The 24,081-nt window shown below is 38.2% G+C and overlaps 3 protein-coding genes across 3 annotated transcripts; 2 read left to right on the forward strand and 1 right to left on the reverse strand.

Moving 5' to 3' along the window:
* Positions 1 to 803: 803 nt before the first annotated feature.
* LOC134679392 (uncharacterized) lies at positions 804 to 4,255 on the forward strand. The gene has a single exon (XM_063538288.1). The coding sequence runs from the start codon at positions 1,304 to 1,306 to the stop codon at positions 3,944 to 3,946; it is 2,643 nt and encodes an 880-aa protein (XP_063394358.1). The 5' UTR covers positions 804 to 1,303; the 3' UTR covers positions 3,947 to 4,255.
* A 3,940-nt stretch (positions 4,256 to 8,195) lies between these two features.
* Positions 8,196 to 9,934, forward strand: LOC134678539 (protein doublesex-like). The gene is made up of 2 exons (XM_063537116.1): positions 8,196 to 8,528; positions 8,884 to 9,934. Exons 1-2 carry the CDS (start codon positions 8,446 to 8,448, stop codon positions 9,932 to 9,934), a joined length of 1,134 nt encoding a protein of 377 aa, XP_063393186.1. The 5' UTR covers positions 8,196 to 8,445.
* Positions 9,935 to 16,764: 6,830 nt separating this feature from the next.
* LOC134678598 (uncharacterized) lies at positions 16,765 to 23,003 on the reverse strand. Its single transcript, XM_063537224.1, has 3 exons — positions 22,903 to 23,003; positions 20,702 to 20,933; positions 16,765 to 17,394 (listed from the first exon to the last, which is right to left on the reverse strand). Exons 1-3 carry the CDS (start codon positions 22,918 to 22,920, stop codon positions 17,258 to 17,260), a joined length of 387 nt encoding a protein of 128 aa, XP_063393294.1. The 5' UTR covers positions 22,921 to 23,003; the 3' UTR covers positions 16,765 to 17,257.
* Positions 23,004 to 24,081: the final 1,078 nt, after the last annotated feature.

Consider the following 24,081-nt stretch of genomic DNA (forward strand, 5'->3'; position numbering starts at 1 on the left):
AATTATAAACAGAAATTGCAACTCGCACCGCTGCCCAGCAATACAAAGCTTTTCGGATTATCTGACGTTCCTATATCCAGTAATCCCGAGCGTTGTTTTGTGCAAATTCGGTCTAAACATGATAAAAATGCTAAATTCGATATCGCATGTTTAGCACTGCCTGTGATTAATAGCACTTTGCCACTAAAGCATATCGGGGTCAAACAGATCACTGTGTTACGTTCTTTCCTGTGGACATACACAAAGTTAAGGGCTATAAAGATTAATTTTCTTATTTAACCCTAACCCACGTAAAAAGGTCCTCCTTTTATTTACAGAACTATGATAAAATCATTACTTACATGCCCACAAGCTGTTAACTATTGCCCACAGGGGAGAAAAATGTACAGTTCGCGCGAACACGCTAGTTTTCTCTCCTGTGGGCAATAGTTAACAGCTTGTGGGCATGTAAGTAATGATTTTATCATAGTTCTGTAAATAAAAGGAGGACCTTTTTACGTGGATAAGGGTTAAATAAGAAAATTAATCTTTATAGCCCTTAACTTTGTGTATGTCCACAGGAAAGAACGTAACACAGTGATCTGTTTGACCCATCGATGTGTCGGGCATCAAGTGGCCATGTAATAAAAAACTCGCCGATCCTAATTTTAATCAGCCCGGACCTGTAGATATTTTACTTGGCGGTGACGTTTTCTGGACTTTGGTTGGAGGCGAGCAAATTGATTTAGGGCACGATACACTTGTCTTGCGCAAATCCAAACTAGGTTGGTTAGTGGTCAGTAAATACAATGCATTTTCAATGTCTAACGAAAAGTCGTTCAATTCGTTTTTACAATGCAATCACTTGTACACAAGTGATAATCTCGACGACTCGCTTACTAAATTCTGGCAGCTGGAGCAAGTGCCCCAACCTAGTCAACCGTTTACCGATTTGGAGGCGGAATGTGAGCAACATTTTGTCACTCACACTTATCGTGACGATAACGGTAGGTTTCACGTGCGTCTGCCATTAATTACGGAACCCGATTGTTTAGGGGACTCATATCGCTTTGCTAAAAAACGGTTATTTGCATTAGAGAAACGATTTAAACGCAACCCTGAGTTGAAATCGGCTTACGAGCAATTTATAAATGAATATGCCGAGTTAGGCCATCTCTCTGTGTCCGATTCTGACATTCCGGATCCTTCCTTTTTTGTGTCACATCATTGTGTGCAAAAGCCCTCCAGCGAATCTACGAAGTTAAGGGTCGTATTCAATGGTAGTGCCCCCACCACGTCTGGCTATTCTATAAACGACCTGCAGATGGTTGGGCCAACGATTCAAGACTCGCTGTTTAATATCCTCTTGAGGTTTCGTACATACAAATATGTTTTAACTGGGGATGTCGCTAAGATGTATCGGCAGGTCCTGGTTCAGGAATGCGACCGCGATTTACAATTAATTCTTTGGCGCTCCAATGAGAACGAACCTTTAAAGACTTTAAGGCTTAACACGGTCACTTACGGATTTTCAAGTGCTAGTTTTTTGAGCACACGCTGTTTGTGGCAGTTGGGCGAGGAATGTGCAGATGAAAAAATTAAAACCATCATCCAAAATGATTTTTTAGTGGATGATTTATTAACAGGGTCAGACACAGAGGAGGAATTACGTTCTATTAAAGAGTCGGTTGAGCGTGCGCTAGCAGCTGGTTGTTTTCCCCTGCGCAAATATCGCTCAAATTTACCGTCAATTTTGCATGACTCACAAAACGATAGTGTAAGTATAAATAAAGGTAGCTTGATCATTAGCTCGTCGTTGCACACGCTAGGAGTGGGCTGGGACTCTGAGGCAGATATCATTCATTTTCCTACTCAATATTCTGCCAAGGACGGCCACCCTACGAAACGTTCAATTTTATCGGATTCGTGTAAAATATTTGATCCCTTAGGCCTCCTGTGTTTGCTGACGATTATACCTAAAGTTTTAATTCAAAAATTATGGATTGAAAAAATCGACTGGGATATTCCCGTGCCGAGTTACATAAACGAGTCTTGGCAGGACTTTATAAACGGGTTAGCGTCTTTAACTTCGCTCCAAATACCTCGTCATGTTCTTTGCGACTCGCCGACGCATATCGAGATGCACGTATTTTGTGAAGCAAGCTCAGTTGCATACGCGGCCTGTATTTATTTAAAGTCCACTAATGAGAAGGGCGATGTTGTAGTCAGGTTGCTGTGCGCCAAGGCCAAGGTCGCGCCGGTCCAGGCTACGACTATTCCTCGATTGGAATTATGTGCTTGCCTTCTAGGCGCGCAGCTCGCGTCAGCTGTCTCTAAAACGTTACGCTGCCAGATTGCGCAGAAATTTTATTGGACTGACTCGTCAATTGTGATCGCATGGCTTAAAACTAATCAAACAAAATTAAAAACGTTTGTCGCCAATCGCGTGGCTCATATTTTAGAACTCACCGATGGCAGTGAGTATCGTCACGTTCCAACCGCTTTAAATCCGGCTGACTACCCATCTAGAGGGGTCGAAGCGCGTCGCTTATCTGATTTGCACATGTGGTGGAACGGGCCATCTTTCTTGTACGAGCCACAGAATAACTGGCCTCAGTTTTCCTCAAACTCGGAGCTCGATTTACCCGAGCTAAAGGTTAACGTCGCGATCACTAACGATTCCCAAAAAACTGATTTTATTGATTTCGATCGATATTCGAAACTCAAACTTTTACAACGTGCGGTAGCTTATATGCTTAGATTCGCGCATAACTGCCGTGTTTCATCTAATAAAACGACCGGTGTGCTACAACCTGAGGAGCTCGAGGTTTCTTTTAAAAAATTAGTCGCTATGTCACAGCAGGCTAGTTTTCCTCACGAATTGAAATTGTTGCGTGACAAGCAACCTTTAGGCCCTAAAAACCCTATTTTATCGTTGAACCCATTTTACGATGATGACGACAAGCTTCTCAGAGTTGGTGGACGTCTGTCCTCGTCGTTTTATCCATTTGACAAACGCCACCCAATGCTCTTACATGCCAAACATAGTTTGACTAGATTGTTGTTTCAACAGGAACATATCCGTCTCCTGCATGCTCCTCCTCAGCTGCTTCTAGCCGCCATTCGCGAGTCTATATGGGCCGTATCGGGGCGCACACTTGCGCGCACCGTATCGCAACAATGCGTCACCTGTCGCCGCGCAGCTGGCAACACTTCTGCTCCTTTGATGGGCGCTCTGCCTTCTCAGCGCGTAACGCCTGATTTTCCCTTTATTAGTGTCGGCGTAGACTTCGCAGGTCCGTTTATGATTACGGACAGGCATGGCAGAGGTTGCAAAATAACAAAGTGCTATTTAGCTATATTTGTTTGTTTCCGGTACAAATGTTTGCATTTAGAGGCAGTAAGCACGCTGTCGACGGATTCTTTCATTCTTTCGCTGCGACGTTTTATCTCTCGCAGAGGGCGACCTCGCGAGATCTTCTGTGATAATGGACGTAATTTTTTAGGAGCGGCCAAGGAAATTAGCGATTACCTTACTTCAAACTCAGACACGGTTTGCAATTTTGCAGCAAATGAGGGAATACAATTTAAATTTCAACCGGCATATGCTCCTCACTTTGGTGGTTTGTGGAAAGCAGGAGTCAAATCGGCAAAATTTCACCTCAATCGTATATTAGGTAACGCTCATTTAACATATGAGGAATTGGCAACTCTCTTTAGTCAGGTGGAGTCCATCCTGAATAGTCGTCCCTTGTGTCCTTTGTCGTCCTCTCCAAACGATTTCCAACCCTTAACCCCAGGTCACTTCATCATCGGCCGCGCGCTCACGTCGTTGCCGTCGCCCCACCTCGCGGATATAAACCCAAACCGTTTAGATAGGTTTCAGAAACTCGAGGCATTAAGACAGCACTTCTGGCGGCGCTGGCAAATGGAATACGTCTGCGAGCTCCAGCAACGGACGAAATGACGTGTTCCAGGACGAGCTCTTCAACTGGGTGACCTGGTCCTAATCAAGGAAGAGAATACTCTTCCACTGCACTGGCGGCTTGGACGAGTCGCCAAATTGTTTCCTGGCGCTGACGGGATTTCGCGAGTAGCTGAAGTTGCTACTGTAACGGGCACCTATAAACGAGGTGTGAAGTACCTCTGCCCTCTGCTGGACGAGACCCATGAAGCCTTGAAGGCTGACGCCTCCAAGGGCCCCCAGGATGTTTCGGCTCCTACCACCGAAGGGGAAGCGGGGACCGTACACCGCTAAACCTGTTGACCACTGCCGCGCCCCGCCGCCTCTACTTACATGCCTAGCCAACCATTAGGCTCTGAGATACACGCTCATGTGCGCGTCATACACGCAAATATATTTTATTTACATACATTTAATCTTAAGTACCTTTGTGGAACCTGAATTAGAAGCTTTTTTAAGTATCTGCGATTTTTATTTAATACTCAAGACTCCAAGCTTGAACACGTAGAAAATACTTTTGTTTGGAGTGCGGCATTCACGACATGTCCTACTTTGAACAAATTAGTTTGCTTTCATTAAAACAATAGTTTGAAACGTTACGAATTTACAGGTTTTAAAATAATTAGAAACTGATAATGTTACAGGGATGAACTTTAAAATGTTTGTGAAGACATATATTGTAGGAAGTATTTATCTACTATAATTATATATTTCAGTCTTAATAAACTTTGGCTAATTAACTATGCATTTATTAATCTACGCATTTTTATTAATTAATGATGCATGATCAGTCTTTTGTAACCTTACCAAATTGAGCCTCAAATGAGCCTATGTTTTTTAACAATCTGATTGATCCTGTCATTTTTTTTTTCAAAAGTAGGACATGATGATGATGAATTTGTACACTAGAGCCAAAAAGTAATACACATATATTATTTATTATTCCCACTTGTCTCCTCACGAGCCGAAACAACTTAGATTAATTAAAACATAGGTAAGGACTATTTGGTTTAAAAAATTAAATTAAATCCTACGTCTACCTAAAACCAATTTTATGTACCTACGGCAAACGGTGACCCACCTCGGCATGGTCAAAAACAGACATAATGGAAGTTTTACGTACAAATCTATTACTCGTATTCACATCAACTGCATGTTATTTCAGAATTTTATAATCAGAGCGTCATTTGTATTGTATGTATTCCAACCATTAAGCGTTTTCAAATTTGTTAAATAAATATATGATACAAATTTGATTATCATGTAAAACTTCAATCGTTCGCTTGCATTAATCCTTAAACCATTTGACATTACTTTCTAATCATTCAATTTCGAACTGTAATTCTCATTGTAGAGATGCGTTTTCTGTTTTTAGCATTATGTCAAGTATGTTGCCGCTATGGATTTAAGGGTTAAGACATAAGTAGTCAAGTACAAATACGTCAAAGAAGATGCACTGCTATATGTATTCAATTGTGCTCCAATTATAGTAGTGGACCCTATAATGGACGTGGAACCGGTAATGGTTCAAAAAACCACAAATCCTCTAAAATATGTATCTAAAAGTAGTTTATAAACACTGGCTGTATATTATCATAAATAAGAGTCCTAGAGCTGTTTCAGTTTGAATTTTCATTAAATTTGGTTGTTTTTTAAGAAATTGGCGTCAACCTAAAAGTTGTCGTGTCACTGAAAAAAAAATACCACTATACGAATTCGCTACCAACGCAACTTCGCTAATAGAGCTGAGTTAATTTATTAAATTTTAATTAATTAATACTTGATGAAAACTAGAATGTGTTTTGTTAATTGCATTTACCATGAGATAAGGTATACAACACACTATGTTGTGACTCCACAGATGTAAAAATATAGTTGTATTTGGCCCAATCCCATTATAGGAGCTGTAAAACTGCATACCTCCTATGATGGGACAATTTACATAATGATGCTTGCCATGCCATAATTTCATGTTTAAACAATACAGAAGTAAAATGTAGTTACGAAATATGTCAACCAGGAGGTATGTTCGGACTTCGGATAAATTAATATCGTTTTTCCAAACTTTCATTTAACTTGCCCTGTTAGTTAGTGTGGGTCAAATCTTGGTAGCTGAATTTGAGCCACTTTCCGATTTCAGATTGAGTTGAAATTTTGTATTCGTAATTAAGTATGCGAATTGGATGTTAATGCAATATTATGATAACATGGACCTGATCTGATGACCTATTTTAATATTTTATCTACACACATATCATAAACTGTCTATGATGCATTCAAAATTCGTAAATAATGGCCCACATTACGATAAACTGTTTTGTTACACCAAATTTCTTATCTGTGAAAATGTGGTAATAGCTTTATTACTATATCAAAATCGATTTGGTAATGCATTTCAAATTTCGAACATCTCTGAAAAAAAAAGCAATTTGGTTTGACCCCTATTCTAATATCAGTTGAGATGACGTTTTATTCGAAATCAAATGACAATTGCATACAATATTGACAAATCTCGCATGTAAGTTGGTATCGGACGATATGGTAATCGACCCCGACTCTAGTTTGTCTCTGAATTTAAAAAAAACTACGGATGCGTGACGTGCGTGAAAAAAGTTTTCATTTGCCGCCATTTGACGTACAGTTTATCTATTAATTAGTTTACAAGTAAAAAATAATTTGTTTTGTTGTTTTTAAAGGAACTATAAAAGTTTCGTGTAAAATGTGCGATAAAGATATTTCGGAAACGCCATCTCATATCCGCGAGTTCCGCCAGAGAGCAAAGTCGGCTGTAATATGAAGTTAGTGAATATATCATAGAAAGTTTATAATATGTGTGTAGATAAAGCAGTGTATGTAACTGTACATAATTAGGCATTAAAACACTCGTGTGATACTATTATGAAACTCATTTCATTCGTTTCTTAAACCCACACTCGTATTTTAATGCCTTTCATTACGTAGCAGTCACATAAACTACTATTATACTGATAGAGCAATGACCATTATACGGGCCCATTACTGGAGCTTTGGTGTCCATGACTGGAGAAAAAAAGCATAGTTTTAATTTTTTAAGTATGTGGAAACTCATTGCAGTATCTTTGACACAACACGCCTGAAACATGAAAGACGGATAGGACATTCATCTTTTAACACGCTAAGCGGTAGACCATTTAGGTACATGTAAGTATTAGGGAAATATCACAAATACTAAAAAAAATGCTCTTAAATGTCCCATGACTGGTGCTGTTACTATAAGTGTTTACTTGGGATAGTCACGTCATTACATTCATCTTCAGCCCATAATTTATTCTATTTTATGCACTGATATTGATGAAGTGTTATAATTATTGTAATCATTTTTTACATATCTGAATACGGCTCCATTTGTCATGTCTTGTTTACTGTATTTTACGTGATCATTAAATTTTTCTACAGCCCATAAGTTATTTTATTTTCCTACCTAATTAAGTATAAAATTGTTACTTCAATCACCTTACAATCTCATACATTTAGATTACAAATCGCATAATTTACTCGAACTGCATATATTTTATAGGTGATCCATTAGGACCGATACTAAAGAGCGAACGCAATAATATATCTTCCAAAAGTTAATTGATATAAAATCCGGTGCCGGCGGCAAGTCATAAAAATTATAAAAACACTAATGCATATCCTTCTCGAGGGGAATCAATAAATCCGATTGAAATAGATAATTAAATTTTACTGAACCCGTTTACACTTGGGAATATTTACGGACTCAAAACTGACGCCTACAAGCGTTATTTATTACTGACGCCGGCCATATTTTATGACCATTTTGTTTTATTAAGGTTCATTATGGAACTCGCCGTCAGTTATTTTTTATTGCTAGGAAATGACTAAAACGGTTGATAATTCATAAAACCCCTCACGATGTTTTGTAAACGCGGCCCTTCCGATGTGGCCGAGCCTCTAGACGGTCGTCACTGAACTGATGGCGTCGCAAATTCGAACCTTCAAATTCGGTAAAGCGGCGTTCACACAGCGGACTAATCGAATGCGTTCCTTTGGAACGGTAACGAAATACTTATTTCACACAACGCCGGTAAAAACGATTCTAACGTGCCATTTCCTAATCTGCAATTGCAACTCTCGCAGAGTACAAATTGGAACGGTTATCGCTTCGCCGACTTCCTAGAGTGTGCCTTGCTTACTGCATGCTTCGTTGACAATGGTCGTTATTGTCTTTTTGTTGATATTACGGGTTTATTTAAGTGAAATTGGATAAATGGTCATCTCACGATATTTCGCTATTCAATCCTGTTCGGTGCACCGACCGTGCGGCGCGGGCTCGCAGCGCTAGTAGCCTCGGCTTCAAATACGACTAAAACTTAGGGATGAATTAAGTAAACACAGGTTAACAACAAAATGTGACATAGATTTCGACCGTAGTGTTACAGTGTTCTTGGGACTCGTATGCTGGTCTAGATATCTAGATAAGTGTGTGATAAGACTGAGAAATGGATTTGAGTAAATACCTTGCAGTGCTGGTGGTGTTCCTCGTGGACGGTGGCGAGAGCGGTGGACACGGAGAGAAACATCAGTAAGTAATGACTTTAGGCCAGGTCAATAAAATTATAAAATATTACTTACGCTTTGCGAGTGATTGATTTGGCATTGCAATTCTGCTAACGAATTCTACGTGTACTCTTAAGTTTAAATACTTTTACTCATTAATAAAGGTAAATTATTAATTCCTGCCATCGTTAGCGTCGCGTAGTAAAACTAGTAAATAGTAGTACATCGTCTCTAATTCAAACTTGGACGAATTAAAAAAAAAATTATTAATTTATATTTATATTTTAATAATTTACACCATTTATTTACGATTGTCTTAGTATTCCTGCTTATTTCATATCTGTATAATTATATATCGAGTTTTTTTGCCTTGTTCACAGTCACCATGTGAAAGTGCACGTACCCGAGTTTATACACCACGACCACCATACAAAAGTGATAACGATTCATCATCATCACCATAAACCAAAAAAGGAACATCACCACCACCATCACCACCATCATCATAAGCCCCACATTCCTCATGGACACCACTACCATCATGTAAAGAAGGTGCACACAAAGAAAACGGAGAGCAAAGGCCACCATGGCCATCACGGGCATCACGGCCACCATCACAAACACCACGGACATCACGGGCATCACGGGCATCACGGCCATCACGGCCATCACGGTGGTCATCACCATCACGACAGCCCCTCGTATTTTCCTCAATACGATGCTCCTTCGATCAGCTACGATCCCACACCCACGACCTTCGAAGAGGACTTCGGCGGCTATAGCCCAGCAGTGCCGGCTTACGGTGCGCCCGCATTCATCCCTCGGACGCCACAGGTCCATGGCGTAACGCACACTGTCAAGCAGGTCAAAGTGTTCGATTCGTTACCAGGTGCAATACCGAGTATCACAAATGGTCACGCCGCAGGCGGCGGGGGCTATCAAGTGACAGAGGAAGGGGAGGAGGAAGACGACGCTTTTACAGCATTAGATGGACTTCAACAGAGTTATCCCGGATCGTTCGCTTTTGTGCGGAACGCGGCACCGGAACCGACATCTAACGATATATTCTCCTCGCTGTCTCCCCAAAGCACAAGTCAGGCTGCCAATCACGATCCATTTGCAGAGTCTCCCACACCTACGGCTTTTAGTGGAAATGAATTCACCAGCCCCTCAGCTCAGGCTCCCCTGTCCTCTTTAGCGCCAACTAATAATGTTATTCCCAGCGCTGAGTCGACTCCCGAGTTCCCGGTGACTTTCCAGGCGGAGCCGACTGGGTTTGACGATCCCGCGAATGCGTTTGCAGGGGCGCAAGCCGGTAGCACCGCGCTGTCGCCCGAGGACAAGGCGGTTAACGACATCGTGTCCTACTCGAGGGTCGCCGGCATACAGCAGACTATTAATACCGGAGGACACGAAACAGTGGTTTATTAGTACTTAATATTTAAACTTTATTTAATTCATGTGTATTTAGGTATATCTACAACGCCACATTTTGTGCGGTCTGTTCATTCGTTTTTATATAAATAATGTAGAATAACAACAATACTATTGATCCTAATGAGTTAATTCTAAACACCGTAACGGGCCACGAGTCATCTTACTTCGCGCCTTGTCAGTTTAGATTGGTAATACTTACCTTACTCAGGTTATTTAAAACGAAGTGGCATTATTTAAAACAATTGAGCTCAGCTAAAGACAATATTTAAAACACATTTACATTTGGTAACAAAAAAAGTTATCCGCCTTTTTTAAAGTTGACAATTGTTATTTTGTAATACACGAAAATGAGAGTGCCAATATTTTCTTACGTTTCTCGTACCGCATACTTCGTTACAGTTGTATAATACAAATACAACACGAACCCCTACATTCTCTTGATATTGTTAGAATCGAAAGAGCTGGAACTTATGAATACAAATTTACAAATTACACGAATTTTCCAATAAAAGAAAAAGTAAATTGAGTATTGTAAAAAAAAAATTTCATGCTTCATGTAAGTAGCCGATTTTAGAATAGATAATACCTAGTACCTACATACAAAATTAAGAGTTCTGTAAACATGTTTGTAATCTAAGTAGGTACTCTAAGTACATAAAGAAAGTACAAAATAAAATAGAAAGAAAACAAGCCAAAGGATGTACATTTGTTATTGCCTAAAATGTGTTTGTTATATAATTATGTAATAAATTGTTACATGTAACACTTTCGTTTAGTCGCCTGTAATTTAGTGCACCAACGTGAAATAAGCGGATCAAGCCATTGTACGTCGGAAAGTCCGTCAAGCGTGTTGCATTCATGGTAAGTAATAATAAGGCGTGAGCGTTATTAGATCATAACTCGATGTCACCTATTTTTAACAAGTTTGAAAGTTCTTATTAGAAGTAAGTAGGCAGTAGAACGGCTAGTTGTTAGTTATGGCACCCAAAAAGTACACGAGGGACAATTTAACACGCCCCAGTTACGAGATTGCAGTTGAAAATAAACCGAATCGAATGGTAACGTAACCAAATATTGCGCAACCGACCGAATCGCTCAACTACTGAACCGAAAATGTGATTGAATTGTTGAATGTCGTTAAATTGTTTTGGGGGAGACGCTTCATCGCAAAATAAAGGGTCGGCCACACTGCTACTCAAAATACGCTGACGCACTGAACATGTAGTAAAGTGTGTGAGTATATGCAACGGCAACATCCGATGTGGTTGATCCTTTATTCCTTTCTACGTGATTACTTCTCGCCGGTTAGGATAGTATTAAGCAGCGAGACTTGTTGTACTTATAACATTTTCTCTTTGAGTATGGCGCGATGCCCTTTTTTTCTTTTTGTAGCCGTTTACTGATCTTAATCAACAAAGCTAAAAATAGGTTTATTATTTTACGTGTCTATGTGTCAAAACTGACATTGAATTTACTTTCAATACATCACGCTCGCACTAATATGCGAGTATGAGTGAGATGCATAGAAAGTAAGCTTCATTCTCGTTAGCGTTTAACTATGTCAGTTCCCAACTGGTGGTAGCCACACTGTAGCGTTACTATGTAAATCGATTTTGACTTTATGGCCTGAATGGCTGATGGATGACCTAAATTAGCTAAGGGTGAATTTATGCGAATAAAATTCAGTATAATAGTCGTTAGTGTTAGTGTTATTACATTGTTCAGAGATACATGGAGCGCCCCGATAAACGTCGGATTCCTACGAGTAAGTTTGCACGTTCCAGGGTTAGCCAACTAATGCATCAACCCACTAACCCGGGTTTAACCGGTTAACCGATGGGCTAATGCCCATTGCCCAGTGTCAAATCGTACTGGTAACCATTGTAGCTCCAGATTTAACTGGTTAACCCCGGGTTAGTAAATAAATAGTGCAAGTGGCCCTAAGTCGGAGTTAACCGTTTATACAGGTAACCCTGTCTGCTGAAACTGACTACAGTTAACAGTAGTTAACTCCGCATTCCAAAGCGCAAGTGACCCTTATAAAATCGCTGCCACACTTTTTCGTTCGCCATGTCGGCGCAGAGTTATAGATGCAAAATAAACAAGAAGAAAGTTAAACACCCATCAGAATTAATATTTACTTACGTTATGTTAGCTATCTCAGTATCATTAGCAAATTAATAAAAGGGTTTTCTATTTACCAAACTTTCTATAATTTTCCAATAATCACACACCACACATCATATTAAAAGTGACATTCCATTTCCAACTGCAGCTGCAATACTTACTGTTCATTTGACTATGGAAACGCGTCGCTGTCATTGTCAATTTCCATAGTAAAATGAACAGTATTGCAGCTGCAGTTGGAAATGGAATGTCACTCTAAACGTGACTGTCACCTTCTGTCAAAATTTCCAACGACAGCTGCACTAACAAGGAAGGGTACCCAACTGTCCGACTCCGATTTGATTTATCTTGATATATGTTATAGAGTAGTCTAAAATAACGGACACGTATTTATTTTTAGCTGCCCAAACTCAACCTTTTAGGAGAAAATGGCCTTAAAAATACTGAAAATTGACCAAACCTTCTAATTTCTGAGAAGAGATGTGTTAAAAAAAATTATAATTAATTACTGGTTTCGTTATATGTTGGAGAACATGAAAAAAGAATGGGGACGTGTTTTGTCATTTCACCACAAACTGATTTTTTATATAAAAATATATTTATTATATTTTTTTTTTTATAGCCCTGGGGGCCGATTTTTGAATTTCGATCGCTCGATTTCGTCACTCGAAAATCGGTGGAAAACGGCGAAATGCTAATTTTTTAATTACGTGTGATCGAAATTTGGAATCTATTGGTATTGACCACTCGATTTCAATTCTATTAGTAGAATTTAAACGCCTGGTAGTGGAGATATCATTTAACGAAATACACGAAATCGAGTGGTCGAATTTCAAAAATTGGCCCCCTGGGGGCCGATTTTTGAATTTCGTTCACTCGATTTCGTCACTCGAAAATCGGTGGAAAACGACGAAATGCTAATTTTTGAAATACGAGCGATCGAAATTTGGAATCTAGTGGTATTGACCACTCGATTTCAATTCTATTAGTAGAATTTAAACGCCTAGTAGTGGAGATATCATTTAACGAAATACACGAAATTGAGTGGTCGAATTTCAAAAATCGGCCCCCTGTTCATTTTACTATGGAAATCGACAATAACACCGACGCGTTCAGTACTAGTAGTGCAGCTGCGGTCAGAAATGGAATGTTACCATAATATCGATAAATTCCTTACAAATATAACTTATACATCAATACATACTCATCATAAGTATTGACAGGAAATAGGAAAGAATCCTCCCACATACTAGGTACTTACTTAATTCTGGTTTTACTATAAAAATACATCTACGGTTAGTACAATTTAAAATCACATCACCTTAAGACCGGTCCGTGCCCGGGTCGAGGCGTTCGACATGTCATTGTCTATGACGGCTAATCGGTGATCACGTGGTGCTTTCCATAGAAAACGAAGCTCCGCGGAAGCTCAGGCCCGGCCCCGACCCGGTCTAGCGTGAGTCATCCTTTATAGCACTAAAGATTTGACAAATACTTATCCGCTTTTGATTAGCTATAATTTAGTAAGGTAGGTAACTTAAAATTAGCGGAGTTATCCACAGGATAGGGCAACCCTCACTTTTAAACATCTGGGGCCTTACCGTAGTTACCGTGATGTCCTTATTGCGATTCTGTTTAGGACCTAAACTGAATGGTTAAGGGAACGAGCTTTATAACTTTTGTAAGGCCCCAGACGGCCCAGACTATTGTAAGAAACAGACACTGATATTATCACGCAGCCACATGTCACGTCGATAATTTCAACCATCGTATTCGTGAGTACCGAAGCTGTAGACTCCGGAATATATGATAATCCGGAATAAACGTAAAGGTGAAAGAGAAGCTTTAGTAGAATCCATATTTAAGGGTCTAGTGAATTCAAACGGTTGTTACGGTTGTTCATGATAGGTTATTAATTTTTGGCGCCGATAATGATCGTAAAATAATATTCAATGAAGATTCACTAAAAGATAAGGTTACATTTTTTTTCTCAACGGATATTATATTTGAAATCCAAAGTCATTGTTAAAATGTTAGGTATACCTACATAAGTATAAATGGGATTAGCTGTATATTTTAGAAACACGCAGTTGTCTAATAGTCTGTTTATGTGTAGTAGTTTATATTAATAAATGCTTTTGTATGAATTGATACTGAAATCAAATGATAAACGCAGTTCTTAATTATTGTCAATTAATAATTATTAGCAAAATTATCGTCAGTACTTACATAAAAAGTAATGTAGAAATGATGAATAAATACGAGAGAATGGCATGCGAGCACATGTCTTTGTAATTGTTACATCGGTATAGTTCTTGTGGCGTTCGCTCCCACACTTCGTTAGTGGGAAACGGAAAACTGTCAACGGAGAAAATGTACGCAAAAACTGCTTACGTTCAGTCATTTCTAATTCTAGAATATTTTAGAACATTGAGGTTTAGTCGCGGACGGTCTAGAACGCAAAATGACTAGTGTAGACTAGTGTGTTTTGTCTATGTAATATCCCTTTTAATCTACCTACAACGCGAACGGTCTAGAATGCAAAATGACCACTTTTTTATATCACTAGGGTAGGTTAGGTTCGTTAATTACTTATCTTGAAATAGCCGAAGGCCAAACAGCACAGAATAGGAGCCCCGCGACAAATCGTAAGGATAAATCGAGTAGGCATTTTGCTTTCTGAACCGTTCGCAATGTAGACTAAAAGTGATATAGGCAAAATATTACACTATTCATTATTTATGCGTTCTAGGCCATCCGCGAATAACCCAACATTGACACGTCGTTTTGGTGCATGATGCAAGTCTGAAGGTGACTTGGCCACCGTAAGATTACCGCTTTTGTGATAGGATGAATGGTAAAACTAGAGTTAGACCAAGATAAGTCTGCATCGATTTTGATAGCCTAGATATTATTTACAAGTCTTAATTTCATAGAAGTTAGACGTTTAAAATAACACCCTGTGCAGTTTGTACTATCAAAATATCACGCAACTTGGTCTAACTCTATCAAATGTTGAAAGATAACCGACCAAAGGATTCTTCCTTCCCACTGATTCTATGGAACTATTTAGCAAATGCTTATATAGGAAGTACATATAGTTGATAAGGAACTAGGAACAATAACAAGTAAGTATTATGCAGCAATTTTCGTTTAGGCTAAATACTAGACCAATCAAACGGCCTAAGTCATTTATTAACTAGCAAATTATTACAATCACTGACATGTATTACATGAGCGTTGACCTATAGTTTTTGTTAAAGCAAAATGACCACTTAGACATTTTCTCGGAGCACACAAAATAAATTAAAAGAAGGTAACTTTCGATTTGTTACGAATGGCGTCATAGCGGTTACAGACCACACGAAGACATTAGAAAAAGACCAAAACTATTAGAGAAAGTAAATGTTACGGAATGTTTGGTGGACACCAGATCATGTAGATTTGCATAATAGCCAATTGCTTTGTAACGATTGTATAGTTTAAAACTAAAAAGGACTTAAAAGGAGCTTAAATTAAAAACTAACCCCCTTATTCATAAAACTTTACGGGCCTAATTTAATTAAATTATATTTTATCCATATCTCACAGACGATTATTTGAGGTTTGCTACAAACCTTTTTGCTACAAGCGTTTATGAATAAGGGGGCAATATTTAGTTGTGATTCTTATTCTGATATCAATTTAGTTTAAGTAACCAATGTTACTTAAGTTTACGTAACTGTAATGATCGCTTGGACAGGTCTCCACGAAAGACTAGCGTCAAGATTCCTGAAAGGTCTCTTGAAATCAAGCAGAGGGGGGGGGGGGGACCTTTTCAGTTATGTTCATGTTTTATATTAATAAATGTGTCTGAACATATTTATTTTCTTTCTTTCTTAGTAGGTATAACTGGTAAAATATAACTCAATTATATTTCGTCAAAAATAACACAAAACAAATTGACACATTGAACAAATTGATGTACACTAGATTTATAAGTGTAAACGTGAAAAATAAATATTATGTTTCATTCATTACGTGTACAGGGCACTCTTGTGCGTTGTAATGGTATAAACTGAGAAACATAATTTTCTATGCAAGTAGTAGCATGGACTTGACGCAGTAAGAAGCTGACGAGCTGTAGTGAGCTTTTTTTAATTTTGCTCCAATGCCTTTTTTTACAATTACAACTTTAGTTAAGTACATAGTAATTCTTTACTAGGTATCTGAATCTATATTTAATTACAGTTATATAATGTATTTGTACCGTCGTAATAATTACGTTCATAGCTTTACCTAGCGTATTAACCGTATCTTGTTGACATATCATATCAGACACCTATACTTTTTTGAATTAAATATAGTTTCTTACTAAAAGTGGGGAAAGTACTAACGATCAAAGTTGTAAATAATGGGAGTGTACCGCGCTCGCCGCCGCCGCCCGTAAGTGGTCCTTGCTCACATCACACGTAACGGCGGGCCGCGGGTCGGAGTAACCAGAGGGCCTACCGCGAACCACGTTCGACTTGTTGCTTCTCTGTCGCACTTGAAAATTGTACGTAAGTGTGACATGGAGGCAACACGTCGAGCGTGGTTTGCGGTAGGCCCACTATCGCGCTTGCCTCGTTCTCGGCAGGACGGCCGAAGCGGCGCGCATTTATCAAAAGGTTGGACTAATGACCGGAGTCAAAATAAAACACTTACAACGATTAGGATTTATCTTAACCATAAAATATAATATTAATAACGATATCCCATTTAAAACAGGATTTAATAAATCACAACAACTTTTAAAACGATATAACAAACATTAAAGTACCGTGAGGATACATCATAACAATAATTATTGTAAACACACGCACTGTAAAGTAATGTAAGGGGTTAAAAAGTCCTTCGGATTTTATAATGGCGCCGTTTGTCGACGGCGTTTCGATTTCAGTGATTTCACCTGAACCCGAAGATTTTTTTGTACTTAAGTAATAGTTAGTTGACACTCCGAACACCTTTACTTTCCCTCGGAGGGGATTGGAAGTATAACACAGGCTAATATAACACATCACATCAACGAAACTAAACTGTCTTATTTATGAGCAACTAATCGAAAACAAAAACGTTTTCAATTTGAGGTATATACATGAGTTTGTCGTTGTGTTAAGGAACATTCACGGAATGCCTCGGTGGAAACAGCTTAACACTAGAGATGGGGGGTTAGTAATCTCCGTGGCCACCGCCGTACTCTTGCCCTTCGCTGCTAAGTCCGTAGCTGCCGTGGTCTCCGCCGTCGAAGCTCACGGGAGAGTCTTCGAGACCCTCGTGGCCCTCATCTGCCGCGTGCCATCCATGTCCTGCAACCAAACAGAAAGGAGATGATTCATCAAAAACGTGGAGATCGAGCTGAAGTTTCTACTAGAGGCGATATTTGTTTGAGAGAACCATCTAAAACCTATTAATTACCTAAATATTCAGGTATAATTCTAGAGTAATAGGTACAAAATTGATTGAACAGGATTAGTAACAGATTGTTGTGAACAGGATCAGTGATAAAGGCTAACGTAACAAGCAGGAAAGTGTAAATGACTCGTCACACCGTTGAACCCACGTAACTAACACCGGAACCGTGAACAGCTCACGTTATGCGACAATTAAACATTGAGATCTGTCACGCTCATGGTATTGAGCTGTGGAGTTGCGCATCGATTATGCATGGTGTTGGTATCAATTAAAATTTAACATAATAGGTGAATTGTGTAGTACTATGACGTGACAAAATAATTAAGATAATTAAAGAATCAGCGGCGATAGCACGATCGCATTTTCATCGCTTGTCACCATGGGCCCGATTCGGATTGTGAAATAGACATCTATTAGACATCTTAAAGACCAAGATACGCTAACGAAATGTTTAAGATCTAACCTGTCAAATTTGACATTTGCGCGATTCTGGAGATACTCTTAAACGATTTCCACAGGATATGACTTAAAGATCTAATAGATATCTTACTCTATCTAACGTAAAAGTGACATTAGTTGAATTGCGCTGCAAAAGAGAACTAGTTGATATCTAAACTACAACGTATCTAGAATGGATCTAGAACGTGTCGTCTCTTGTGAATATCTTGAAGTTCGAATACGGCAGCATGTCTGTCACGTTCTAACAAGTATCGTGTAGTAGTAAGTAGGTAGTGGTCATGTAATACATGTAACTAAGTAACAAGTGTTATTGTAAGTAGTAAGTGCGAAAGTGACGTGACGAAGAAAGAGTGAAGTGACATTCGTAAGTATGTGGTTGAAAACTCATTAAAAACACTTTTTGAACACATTTGAACTCCACTTCACATCACTTTGCCATATCCTAGTGCAATCCTGATGTTGTAAGTCCCCAATACCTATCAATATCAGGGGCCTAGAATAGGAATAGGGGGGCAAGGTACCTATAATCGTTCATATTAAACACCAATCAGGACTTAAATAATGTATGATTACGTGAGTAAGTATTAATCACATCTAACTAATACTCAAAAACTATTTATTTAGTATGAGTTTAGATAGGTTCCTCATATTAAAAAAGCTAATGCCAATGGTCCATGAACATCGTAAAATAAATGGATATAAATTTTCTCGCTCATGACATGGACCCCTATTCGACAAGCGACTTTTGACGTATCGTGTTGATCTCCCGTTGATGTGGGAAAAATCATAAGTTCTCGAATACGTACAATGTCAAAATTTGACATTAACAATCCACAGTTAGGGTGACAAGCAAACAAAACCGAACTACCCTTAGTTTAGAGTTGAGTTTTGGTTGTACCAAATGATATTATCCACCGTTGATGGAATCAACACTCAGTATGCAATAAAATCAACTGTTGATTTGACGTGGATGCGAAATCTGACAGTTGATCAAATCTTCTATATTTTCTTAAAAGCTGTATGATACCCAAAGTATTAATATATTGTCCACAGGAACGATGCCCTATTGCCTAAAAGTTTTTGACCCTTTTGTCTTTCAATGTTGGTTTCTCGGTAGTCGATTACAACTTCATTTTCGCTACGGCTTCTGATTTTTTTTAATTTAGACGGTATCTCGGCCTAATAAACACGTATACATAGGTATATACTATGTACGTATTTATTTTATGGAGATATTATATTAATTGATAATTACATTATATATTATTTTAGCCATATTTAAGCTAATTCCGATCACTGCTGATATAGATTATTTAGAAGAATTAATTCCGAACAAGCTGGAAATCGTTTTAAGTAATATCTTAATTTACCTAATCCTAAATGCGTGTCATCCGAGGTGCGAGGTCCGAGGTGTCCATATATTCTCAATCTTTTTAGTTTTTTTGCTCGTAACTCGAAAACGGCAGGTACCTACTTACATCTGCAGGAAAAATTACTCAAATAATGATGAACGTTTATATCAAAGAATCCGAAAGTTTGTAAAAAATCGCCACCACTTTGAATTCCTTTTCTTTCATTGGTAATATCATATAAAAATCGGAAAACTCTTTTTCATCAAACTGTGTCTGATCCACAAAACCTTGCTGGCAGTGATATTGTAATTGATGGTGGGTTCTTTCTACATCGAGTGGTTTCGCAATCCGAGGAAAAACTTATCTTCCAGGGTTCCCCTAATTCATGCACAATATAAATATATAAGAATATATTGTACTTCTCTTTGGGCTTTAGCTAAGTCTCTTACTTATGCCTACCTATACTAACGTTAATACGTTCCCAGTCCGGGTGCACCCAATGTGAGTCATGAAGCTTTTTTTCAGGAGTCCGTGCTTGCACTATGAGTTCACAATTTCAAAGTGGAAGAACTTCTGAACGCGTTTTGTATTATAAATATTATATATTATAAATATACTTTTGAAATTTCTATACTTTAAAAGGGGCATCAACCTGTATTTGGTTAAAAATGCTTGTTCTTACTGAATAAATAATTTTTAATTTACCTATAAAGGGTTACCACTTTGTGACTTCGATATGAATAAGTATTTCAGCGGATTCTATTTCTCTTGTGTTTTTTCATTTTCTTGGATAGAAATGTTACATATCTAAACAACAAACCCAAAGTTGTATACGATACATAAAAATAATAATAAAGGTGGCTTTGGGATGAAGACTGCAGAAGCATAACTTTGCAGTGCTTTTGCTGCGGCGTTATTAACGCGAGCGACGTCACTGGCAATTTATTTAATTTGACGAAGCGAGTGACCGATTGAATGTTCTAATAGCGGCAGTAATGTGGTAACGAGATTCACAACAGTGTTGTAAGCATAACTTAACTAATAGTGACAATAAAATTAGTAACGAGTGTAATAGCCTTCCGTAGTAATTTTGATTCCGTCTAACCTAACTCTGCACTAACGTTGACAAAATAGTGTTAAAAGTAATTATGGCCGTCAATTTTCTTAGAAATTAGACCTATAAGAGGACATTAACACACTTAGTGGTTAGGTTGGTAGAGTCGGAGCAAGCTGACTCTACATCGCATTTGCAATTTCAAAGTGTGGCCATGACATCATTAATGTTAAGTTTCTATGAAAATATGATGTTCCCTTAAATTGGTTGTCTAATCGGTACAAAGTTACTTTAGACGCTACTACAAAATGTTAAAATGATAGTACTAATACTGACCTCCGCCGAAGTGTGGCGCCGCCTTGGGCGCGCCGTAGGTGTAGCCGAGCACCTCGTAGTGGTCATCGCCGCCGCCGCCGCCGTGCTTGTGGTGCACGTGCTTCACGATGGTGTGCTTGTGGTGGTGGTGCTTGACGAGCACAGGCACGTGGATGATCACCTTCTTGTGGTGCCCGCCGTGCCCGCCCGCGGCCACCAGGCTCGTTAGCTCCGCGACGCAGATCAGCGCGATCTGAAATTACACATTCACTTTTTTATAAATGTTGTATAAAAACTTATAAACTAAAATTATACTAAATTAATAAAAATAATACCTAAACTACAATAAAAAATCGCCCCTCGGCAAGGTACCGTAGACGCTGGCAGCATTACCTCGCTGAATTGCAATGCTTATGCGTTATGCGAGGAAGCTGCCAGCCCTACGGTCCCCAGTTACATCCACCAGCCTCTTTGCTAATGCGCCGAAAAATTTCAGAGCAAATTTTTATAATAGGTACGAGTACAGTCAAGATTGACGTAAGTATCTAAAACTATAACGAGCATGTTATTTACGCACTGTGGTAACCTGCAAATATAACACAAGTTACATACGTACTCGTACACGAAAACACAACAAATATCTGACGGTATATATTTAACAAAAAACAAGTGTTTATTTGCAACTGAAGCTTTACTTAACATGGAATTATGGATCGAGATTAGTCTAACAGACCCAGGTCTTATTATTTCGTATTTGTATCTAGGCTGAAGTCCTATGAGTCCCGTCCGTTCTTATCATATCATCGGGACAGTAACGGTACCTGATCGTTGTTATCGAACTTACATAAGAAAGTAAGCAGGTGGAATAAAAAACAGATTGCAGATGAAAAGAAATACTTAAGAATATACATAAATGTATGTACATATAATTTGTCAATTTAAGACTTTTTTTAAAGTTCTTCTTTTAGGAGGTTTACGTCGGTGTTTCAAATTAATATGCAATACATTGGTACTTCAATTAATATAAAAATAACCATTTTTGTATTAATAGAAATGTTGACACTAGAATTCGCTGTAGCATGAATTGATGTACTTAAATAGAAAATCGCTTTCGCAAGATGTATTATGTATTACGCAACCCTGATGTCACAATGAAGCGTCCTCACTCAGAACTACATTTTCATATTATTTCGATGGACAAATTTGAACTATTTTGAACCCTCGACTTTCTAACCACATACAGTGAGTAATAGAGGCACATACAATAATACCATAGTATGTATTGTTACTCTCCCATACTTGAAATCAGTGGACTTAAAAAGGGATCATGCACTTAACACTTCAGAAGAAAATATTTTGGTTTACCTTGTACCGCCAATTTTAAGGTACTTACTACATTTTACATACTCGTATTGAATAGCAGACACGATGTTTTAACACAAGTAGAATTGGTGACGCGTATTGATAAGAATTGGATTCGTTTCCTAACTTTTATTAGGTAACTTGATTACCTGATTTTCTTAATGAAGCCCTACACTTATTACTGCGGATAACACCGCGCTGTAATATTGTATTGTAACTTACTCAACACTGCTTACCAGGGCAAACATTGCTTGGTTTGAAAATTAAATAGCTTTAACAAAATTAAGTTTAGATTCGATTTGCTGATCCTATTTTAAAAGGGCTTTATCTTTATATTGATCAGATGGCGGACCGATCACTGAATAAAATGCCCGGGTGTCGTAACGGTCGCTGGCGCGCTGAGAAAAGAAAATCACGTCGGAAACTTAATCGGCCATGATAGCTAACCTATCGCTTGCAATGCGAAAGTCAATAACTTAGGTACTTATAAGTACGCCTTGATTATATTACCATTAACTAATATCGTAAAGAACTTTATGAATATGTAATAACTAATTTACCTCTCTTTTATTTAAATTATTTAGTATAATATGATTTTTTTCTCTGTATTATTTTTTCTAATTTACAAATATATGACTAAAATATGAACAACCAACGAGTAACTGCAAAAGTTAGGTTATTATCTAAATAAATAAATTATTTTATTAAATGGAAAGTTATAAACTTAAAAAAATTACTATAAATAGAAATACATTAGGTAATTTACTTTTTTATGCTCAGTATTTTTAGCATGTAATTTAATCGATTTATATTTTTAATATTACTCCATATATGTATTTTAATTGATTGATCTAACTCACCAAAAAATTCGCAGACATGTTGTACGTGGGCAAATATTAAATCCGAGCGTGAGTGCAGACGGCCGGTGTGTGATTGATAAAGAAATTTAAACAAAACTCCTTTTATATCGCAACGTGGTCGCGTTTCGCGACACTGCCTCTCAACGTCTGCACCCTGCCGTCAAACACCACGAAACCACTTCTATTTCAAACAAATAAAGTTGATTTCAACTTAGCAATGCAAACTTTAAGAAGCTGATATTCTGACAATGGAAGTTGGACCGGAAACCGTCAATACAAAGTCTATAGTCGAAGAAAATAGATTCTGCACATTCGGATCTGACGTTCAACCATTGAGTGGAAATGCAACATTGGTGAGCGTAGAGTGATCTTATTGTACGAAATGATCGAGATCATAAAGGCAGTACTGATTGATTGGAGAATAGATAGTTTCGCTAAATAGTGGGGTTGGGAACAATACGAATAAAGTTTACGTGAAGATACCTACTTACCAAGTAATTCTGACAAATTGCGTTATATTTTGGGTGTAGTTTACTTTTAGTTTTTTGTATAAATAAAACGTGGGTTTTATTTTATTTATTTCATTGCATGTTTGAGAAAAGCACTATACATACCTCGGCGGGAAATGGGGTTGCCCGCGCTCAGACCTATCCGGCCTCGCTTCGCTCGGCCGTATATATGTCTTCGGCCAGCAATTCCTTTCGTCCCGGCCTCTGTAGTAATGTACTATTATACTATTTACACATAAATAGTCAATCAACCGACATCCGCTGCTAAATTTGACATACGCACACACTCAGTGCTAATCACTACACCTTATAAAACAAAGTCCTTCGCCTGTCTGTTTGTGTGTTTATATGTTCGCGATAAACTCAAAAACTACTGAATGGATTTTCTTGTGCTTGTACATCTATCAATAGAGTGATTCTTGAGGAAGGTTTACGTGTATAATTTGTAAAAAAATGTTATAATTTATTTTATTTACTTATTTTAAACGCCTTTAGATAATTACTTGGGCTGTCAAGTACTTACCTATATAGAGCTTATAGAGCAGTTTTTTCATGGCTAAGTGTTCAATAGGTGGGTTCAATGGATTTTAATACCGATTGTTATTCAGCTAGGATCTATATTTCTCATAAATCCTAAGAACGCTAACAAATACTGTATGTAATGCAGGAG

This window comes from Cydia fagiglandana, chromosome Z, assembly GCF_963556715.1.
Source record: "Cydia fagiglandana chromosome Z, ilCydFagi1.1, whole genome shotgun sequence".
Taxonomy (NCBI): Eukaryota; Metazoa; Arthropoda; class Insecta; order Lepidoptera; family Tortricidae; genus Cydia; species Cydia fagiglandana.

What these genes read in the sequence shown, in the direction of transcription:
- LOC134678539 (XM_063537116.1), top strand. Translation starts at nt 8,446, where the DNA reads ATGGATTTGAGTAAATACCTTGCAGTGCTGGTGGTGTTCCTCGTGGAC. An exon ending in GGACACGGAGAGAAACATCA is followed by an intron (nt 8,529 to 8,883) that starts GTAAGTAATGAC and finishes CCTTGTTCACAG; the next exon opens with TCACCATGTGAAAGTGCACG.
- LOC134678598 (XM_063537224.1), bottom strand. An exon ending in GGCGCCACACTTCGGCGGAG is followed by an intron (nt 17,395 to 20,701) that starts GTCAGTATTAGT and finishes GTTTGGTTGCAG; the next exon opens with GACATGGATGGCACGCGGCA.
- LOC134679392 (XM_063538288.1), top strand. Translation starts at nt 1,304, where the DNA reads ATGGTTGGGCCAACGATTCAAGACTCGCTGTTTAATATCCTCTTGAGG.